We start from the raw sequence: 8,494 nt of genomic DNA on the forward strand, positions 1-8,494 counted from the left end.
TCTCCTTCTCGCCCTTAAACGACCAGGGGCCGTTATCAGGCCCAGCAAAACATCAAAACAAGCCATCCAGCCGGCTCGACAGAGAAACCCAGCGGTTGGGAATAGCAGCCACCGCTGCCAGTAAGGAGCTGAATTCCTCTTTCTGCCAAAGTGTTGGTTCTGTCTGATTCTATTCCACAGGGAGTCAGCATTTGCTACAGGAAAGTGAACGCGCTGAAATTCAAACTGATTCAATATAATATTTCAGGTGAACAAACTGATTCAAAGAATCAAAGTTCTGATTGACAGGCTAATCTCCCAACAACTTCCTATCAGTAAAAGGAAGTGCACGGGAGCATTCTGTCTTAATGTGTCTAAATAGTTGTATCATTTGCTTTGTATGGTGTGTGTACGAAATTCCAGGTTGCATTAATGCAGGCGGAGATGACCAAATCTCCAACACTCTACCCTGTCCCCCACTCCCATCACATCTAAAACCCCCAAATTACTCAGGCATGTAAACCCAGCAGAAAAAGACTATCTCATTATATCTCAGATATTTCAAATGATCATTTGGGGGGTAAGTGGAGATGATTGTTAGTTTCTCTCTATCCTTGACAGATTCTGTTTTCAATTTCTCATAGACTAGAAATTGTTGTTAATGCTAACCAGCAGATGCTGAAGACATTTCAGTGAAATGTGTAGTTTTACAGGTGTTAACACTAAGTGGTTTTGTCGATTCATTTACTAGACATGGATTAACATAAATAACAAAAAATTCTAAAAATACTCAACATGTCAGGAATCATCTGTCCAAAGAATGTGGAGGCAGTGTCTGTGATCTAAACTTGTTGCAAATCTTTAATACTCAACACTGAGTTCAACAATCTCAGTCAGAACCACTGCTCCCAATTTTCAGACAGCAGAAGCTGATAACAGTTCTGCAGTTGCCACTTACATCCTCTCTAGGTCATCACTTATCCTGCTTTCACCCACTCCTGCCTTACTCCATCATCACCTTTCTGAATTAACGACTCTGGGCTTCCACTCCATCACAGACCTCCTCCTCTTTCTTTCCACCACCCCCCCCCCCCCCCCCCCAGCTTTTTACATCTCTGTATTTGTTTAAAAAACATGAGAACTACAACATTTTCCTGTTCTGATCCAAAAGTCACTGGAATGAAATAGCTTTCTCTGCCCATAGATGTCATCTGACCTGCAGAGGATTTCCAGCATTTCCTCTTTTTGTTTCAGGTTTCCAGCATCCGACATGTTTTGCCTGCATACTACAGATCAATAATCATGTTACCAACAGCAATTTCAAATCACACTAGAAAATGATAGAATTGTTGAAATGTTATCATCATAGAAACCTTTTAGCAAACTCCGATTGATATTCTACTCTTTCATCATGTCCCCAACACCTCCCTTCTTTAGACTCCTCTTATGATGAATATACAGTGTGAAGACATTGCTTAAGTATCAGTGTGCATCTGGCATCAAGACCTGACTGACTCAGGAACTCAGTGGAACTGCACACTAACTGCACTGGTTTGAAGTGCAGATCCCGGGCATTATCATGTCCAATTTACCAATGTGTTGCAGAGTTTGTTGTGCCCTGGGGACATTTTGTAGACCACCAATCATTGAGTGGCAACAAAGCATAAATCAAGAAATTAGAAATGCATTTAACAAGACTCATACAATCATCCCAGTGAACTCAATCTACAAATAGACTGGGCAGTAATAATGAAGAGGACTAATACAATCATCCCAATGAACTCAATAATGATGAGGAAAAATGTATTAGGATTTTTTTAGATCACTATGTTGAAGAACCAATGAGGGAATAGTTATTTTGTGATCTAGTCTTGTGTAATCAGAAAGGGTTAATTGACGATCTACTAATTAAGGGATCTTTATGGAAAGGTGATCATGATAGAAATTTATATAAAAAATGAAAATGATTTCGTTCAATCTGAAACTAGGGTCTAAATAAAATAAATTGTGAAGGCACAACATGTACGTTGGTTATGGTAGGTTGAGAAACTACATTAAAAGAAATTACAGTAAATAAACAAAAACTAATTTTTAAAGAATGATTACGTAGTTTACAAGTCATTTATATTCCTTGAAGGCAAAATGAAAACAACAGGAAAAATAGTTTAGCCTGGCTATAAGTTAAAGATAGTATCAGATCAAAGGAGAAGGTTTATAATGTTGCCAAGAATAAACAGTAAGGCTGAAGATTGGGAAAATTTCAGAATCACCAAAGGAGGGCCAATGGCATTAATAAGCAAATGGAATGCAGAATATGAGAGTAGTCCAGCAAGAAACACAGAAACAGGCTGTAAAACCCTCAATAGATATATCAAATGAATAGATGGGCTGAAGTTGGTAGGATTTCTTTGCAGGCTGAGACAGAGGAGTGACACTGGGAAGTATGGAAATGACAAAGAAATTAAACAATATGTAAAACCCTGTTAATCCAGTGTGTTTGGGACGTTGGTTGTGCTGAACCAGCAGATTTTCTGGACTATTGGATTTTATAATATTCCAATGCCCTTTTGAATCACCACTTTTTTTAGATGTTACACAGTAGAATAATAATTTTTCCAGTGAACCCTGTAGGTTTAAAGGGAGTGCAGGAAACAGAGCCAGGTGAGTTTAAAGACAGCATAGAACCAGAGCCCCAATGAGCTTAAAGGGAGTTTGGGAGCTGAGCTGCACCCCCCCCCCACCCCCCTCCCCCCCGCCTCCCGTGAGTTAAAGCATTATATTCACAGAACATATTCAAGAAACAGATCAATTGATTTTTGTCTGTTCAGGGAATGAAGGGATATGGGGTTGGCGCAGGATGACAGCTCCGAATCTGAAGATCGGGCATGGCCTGAGGGTTGAGGACCCTTCTCCTGCTTTGGCTTCTTAAGTTTTCCCCACTCCAAGTTCAAAGGTCCGGTGATGTGAACGGTGTTCTGTCTGGTTGAAAGCCAGACAGATTAATGTGGCTCTGTAAATCACGATTCACTCTGTCCTGTGCATTCCAACCCTCCAAAAGCCCTACATGAAAACACATTTGTAGAGTACATTTGGACATCTGTAACATCAATGGGAAGACCTTTCACTTCGCGCAATGCACTGGCTGAAACTGGGAGAATTAAAGTTAACAACAGCTTTCAATGGAGAATTGAATAAGCACTTGGAAGCGTGTACTGATGTTTTGGGAAAGAGCAGGAGAGTGAAGGGAATTGGAGCGGTGTCAAAGAGCTAGCAGGTGCATGATAGGCAGAATGGTGACGTTCCGAGTCGCATGATTGTTGAACAGAACGAATCCTGTCATGGGACCCGACCTAAAGTCCCCCAGGAGGAGAGGGGAGACTCACTGAGTCATTTAGGACTTTAACATTCCAGGTGGTGGGCTGGAGTCCAACCCCTGTACCTCGCGGAGCGTCAATGCCTCCCGCACTTGCCCTGTTTGCATTGCCAAGGCTGCCCTACCATTTCCACGCACAATGAGCAGTAGTTGATCTGCTCGGTGTTGATGTAAAGGTTCCGCAGCGGGCCGATCTCCTGACATTTTTCACAGGGTCCGTAGACGGCAGCAGCAAAGGTCTGGTCGCACATGTTTGGGGATGCACAGGCTGAGCTGGGAACACAGAGAAGGAAAGGTCAGTCCGCGGGGTGGGAGGCAACAGATGGACATTTGGTCAACGGAGACAAATCCGCGCCACTTAATCCGCTCAAACGCACAACACACAGTCATACACCGTCACACACAGGGCGCTGCCTCCGACAGTCCTGTCAAAGTCGAGTTTATTGTGTGTGTTTATACCGAACCACATTCCATCAAAATAATTCTTGATACTTTCATTACAAGAATTTCACTGCAATACTTTAAATTCTACAGTTTGAGCCCCTGACAGTCTATAAATGTGCTTTAATCGCGAACAAAGCGCCATGAAGCCTGTAGCGGACCTCGTCATAAAGCAACAGGTAGAATGTAAATAAGCTTTAACGATCAGTTAACCCTTTTCCTGAACACTTACGTTACTTCGGGGTTAATGCTGAATAAATCAAAAGGTGTACTGGAGTGAGACGTTTATAAACGGCATCATTTGAACAAGGTCACACGTACCTGGTAGCAGGTCGAAAGCAATGGGAACCTCCGTAAGATGGAGAATGTGAGAAGCAGTTCCAACCTATAGGGCTGTCCGAAATCCGTTTAAGAGATTAATTACAGGTCACCTGAGACTTTCTGCTCAACCTTCCAACACAGAACTTTATATTGGCCAAAAACTTCCCGCTTTATTGTAGAAAGCACAGAATGCTCCCACAGGAAACGGTCCACACGTTCCACGACTGCACAGGATATTTGCATCTCTTTCGGGCAATATAAGCACCGTTTGACCTCTTGTTAGGCGGTTTGTTCAACGTGCACCATAACCCCACGGATGTGCAGGCCAGTAGGTTAACTGTAAATTGCCTCCAGTGTATGGGCGGGCGGGTGTAGAATGTGGGGGCAGATGGTACAAGTGTGGGGAGAACAGGCAGAGGGGAAATTGGGGGGGGGGGGATGGAACTGCTTTGTGAGGCAACATTGACTCGATGGGTCGGAGTGGCCTCATTCTCTGCCGGAAGGAAATAGGGAAACAGTTCAAAACTGTCCATTAAGCGTAGCACCGTCAACAGCACAAACACAACAATGTTAAAGGAAATATAAAACCATGAGTGGGCTCTTAATTGGGGACTGGGGAGCACATTGACATAGCGGATGATGGCTGTAGCATGCTGCTGACTGGCATCGTGCCAAGATGCCCCGTATCCTCGATATTAGGGGACGCGAGAAAATAAGAGTACTGGAAATCCAAGAGAAAAAGAATTACAAAATTCGGGAGGTGCGCAGGAGGGGGGCCAGTATCGGAATAAAAGCAAGGACGCGGTGAATTCAAAATCCAAGTACTGCAGACGTTGGAAAGGTGAAATAAAGCAAAATGCTAGAAGTTATCAAGGACAAAAACAGAAGTTCTCAATGGGTCAGGCAGCATCTGTGGATGGGACGTTTACATCTCAGGTCGATAACGTGACATCAGAGGTGGGGAAAAGGGGAGTAGAGAAAACATTGAGTTCGGCAATTCCAAACCTGGTATCTCGCATCTCCAACATGTTCATTGTTCCATTTTCTATTTATTCATCTTCTCCTATTTCCATCTCCAGACGTACCTTTCATCACTTACTAATCCCTCTTTCGGAGACACAAGAGACAGTCCCGATGAAAGGTCTGGACCCGAAACATCGACTGTTTATTTCCCTCCATAGATGCTGCCTGACCTGCTGAGTTCCTCCAGCATTTTGTGTGTACTCATCCCTCTTTCTCTGGGCTCCGTCCTAACTTTGGATCTTTAACCTCTGGTGCCTGCAACCCAGTGGCAGACCTTCCCTTCTCTCCTCTTTTGATGGAATATTAAAATTTGTTTTATTCCTAAATTATCCCAGTTTCAATAAAAAAAGTCATCAGCTCCATATGCTGAAGATCTGATGAGTTTTTCCAGCTTTTCCTTTTCTTATTTTACATTTTGAACACCCACAGTGTTTTCCAATTGATGCGTTTGCCTGTGCTGTTTGGAGTTAGTCATTTAATATACAAATTCTGAGGAAAAGTCATTGATCTGAACTGTTGGCTGTTTCTTTCTCCTGAGATACTGCCTGAGCTGAGGACTATTTCCAGTATTTTATAACTGAAACATATCAGATGCTAAGTGGGTATGGCATGGTAGATGTTGAAATGTTTCCAAAAGTGGGAGAGTGTTGAACAAGGGGATGTTGTTACAAGATAACGAGATGGACATTTAAAACTGAGTGTGTGGGAACCTCTGGTGAATCTCTCCCACAGAGGGCTGTGGAAGCGAGATCACTATATAAGGAGGGGGTAGATAAATTTCTGAAAGATAGGGGAATTGATGGCTATGGGGAACTGGTACAGATGAAGAGGTGAGTCCAGGGAAAGATCAGTCATGTTTGTATCGATTGATGAGGCAGGCTACCCCTTCTCCTATTTTCATCTGTCCTTGTATGTTAAACAGGGATGGTTAACATTTGATATAAGGGTCTTTGATGTGAACCAGATTGTGCTCTTGTTATATATGTGCAAACATTATGCTGTAATTTTTTTTAATGCAGATGCTGGAAATCTGCAATTAGAACAGAAAATGCTGCAAATGCTCAATAGGTCAGGCAGCATCTGTGGAAAGAGAGAAAGAGTTAATGTTTTCATTCTGATGAAGTGTCTTCAACCTAAGACCTCAACTCTATTTTCCCTTCCATAGATGCTGCCTGACCCCCCCCCCCCAAGTGTTTACAGCATTTTCAATTTTTATTATACTGCAATGTCTCAGCATTAGAAAATATCATGTTTATTGTTGATACTTTAGGAAAAAAAGGTCGCTAGGAACTTGCAAAAGGTAGGATATTTCAAATGTGCTGTGCATTATCATTTTGTTTTAACGCATCCATATGATCGAGAGCCACAACACTGAAACCACAGTCCTAAGCTATTTCAAATCCTTAGTGCCAAGGGCATTGAAGGATTGAAACTGGATTAAAGTAAGTCACACCTAAATGATCTAAAGTTCATAAGCTAGTATAAATTATTTTGCTGCAGTTTGAGAAATATCAATAAGTACAGAATGGTTTTGATCAGAACAGTGAATGAGAAATATTTACTTACAATTACTATCAAGAAATGAAAAACAAACATGGTGTTGGTAAACTGTATGGTGAATTTGGTCAATGATATTGTCTGGTGCTTTTTGTTAACTTACCTGGACTGCAGGCCTCATTTTTGTTCTTAAAATTCAACAGCTTATTGTGTTTCATTTCTGGTTAAGTTCAATGTCTTTGTTGTGCCTGTGTTTATTTAAAGATTTGTTGGCTGTTTTTAGTCACAGAATGTGGCTGCAGCTGCTAAAGTCAGCTTTTAGTGCCCATCCTAATTATATTTGAGGAGGTGGTAATAGGCCGTATCCTTAAACTTGCTCCATCCATGGTGGTTGGGTAGGGAGCTTCAGGGTTTTGGCCCAGCGATCATGAAGGAATAGCATCAAGGCAGTGTGTCATCTGGAGGGAAACTTGGAGGTGATGCTGCTCGCATCTTCCAGAAGCCCTTATTTACTTACGTATCTAAAGATTATGGTTTAGGGAAGTTAAGTCAAACAAGCCTTGGCAAGTATATAGTCACGTTATAAATGATGTACATTACTGCAATGATGTATCAGTCATTGTAGAATGAGTGAACACATAATCTAGAGTGTCAGTCAAGGGACCTGCTTTGTTCTGGATGAAGCGGAGATCCTTTAAGGCTTCTCAAAATGCAATTTTACGAGTAATGATTACACTTCCTTCTGTTTTCCCACAGATGTTGTCTGACCTGCTGTATATTCCCAGCATTTGTTGTTTTAGTTCAGATCTCTATCATCTGCAGTACTTTGTTTTTGAAGATTATTCCATTCCAGAGACTTGTAGATGGGAACATGGTGACTAACTGCAGGATAAGTAGTCTCAGCTTTTAAGTGGCTGGTCCAGTTAAGTTTCTGGTTAACAGTATTGCTTGTTTGTTACAATATCAAGAGACAGTCATATCAAGGGGACTTTAGCTGGCATCATGCAGCACAAGAATGGTGTGAATGAATAAGGCACAACGAATGTGATTGTACAAGGGATGGTTAGCAAGTTTGTGGATGATATTAAAATAGGTGGTGTTGTAGAGAGTGTAGAATGTTATCAAAAATTACAGGGGATCTCGGTCAGTCAGGCAGGTGGACTGAGGATTGACAAACGCCTTTCGATCCACAAATATGTGAGGTATTGCACTTTGAGAGATCAAACCAGGGTAGGACTTTATACAGTGAATGGTATAGCCCTGGGGAGTGTTACAGAATAGAGACCCCCAGGACTGCAGGTACATAGTTCATTGAAAGCAGCTTCACAGATATATATGGTGGTGAAGAAGGCATTTGGCACACTGGCCTTCATGGCAAATATTACCTGCCATTTATGAGTGTAAATCTGAATTAATGAAAGGAATCCAGAGATGGATAACTATGATCTCTTGTGTAATCAGGGTTTCCTGAGGATGCTGCATCAAATGTGGAAACCTAACTTTTCCTAATGCTTTTGAAATATCAAGGAGACAAGATTCACCAGACTTTGTTTTAGTTATTTAAATAATTTTAACAAATGTAACTGTTAACTTCTGTTTTTGAATATTGCAAAATTCAAGAAAGGGAATTACCCACCTTTGCCTGGGTCAGACTCACACACTACTTCCATCCCACACCACCTCAAGACTCCTAGCTAGCCACTTAGTTGTTGCAGTCAAGTCCACCACCATCTTGGAGCAAGCAAGTATTGTCAATAAACCAGCCATGTTTAGAGGCCCCCACATTTAAAACACACCAATAAACTATTACGTTTTGGAAACTGTCACAATTTTTCCAATCCATACATCTCATCTCAATTT

General features: G+C 41.7%; 1 protein-coding gene across 1 annotated transcript in view; it reads right to left on the minus strand.

Moving 5' to 3' along the window:
• The window catches only part of LOC127583963 (guanine nucleotide-binding protein subunit beta-5), a 53,404-nt gene extending 49,087 nt beyond the window's left edge, over positions 1-4,317 (minus strand). The window contains exons 1-2 of the mRNA XM_052040424.1: positions 4,115-4,317; positions 3,478-3,625 (exon numbers count right to left, since the gene is read on the minus strand). Coding sequence (XP_051896384.1) covers positions 3,478-3,603 — 126 coding nt within the window. The 5' untranslated portion in view covers positions 3,604-3,625; positions 4,115-4,317. The remainder of the gene's footprint in view (positions 1-3,477; positions 3,626-4,114) is intronic.
• Between the last annotated feature and the right edge of the window lie 4,177 nt (positions 4,318-8,494).

Source organism: Pristis pectinata, chromosome 28, assembly GCF_009764475.1.
Source record: "Pristis pectinata isolate sPriPec2 chromosome 28, sPriPec2.1.pri, whole genome shotgun sequence".
In the NCBI taxonomy this organism is placed as follows: domain Eukaryota; kingdom Metazoa; phylum Chordata; class Chondrichthyes; order Rhinopristiformes; family Pristidae; genus Pristis; species Pristis pectinata.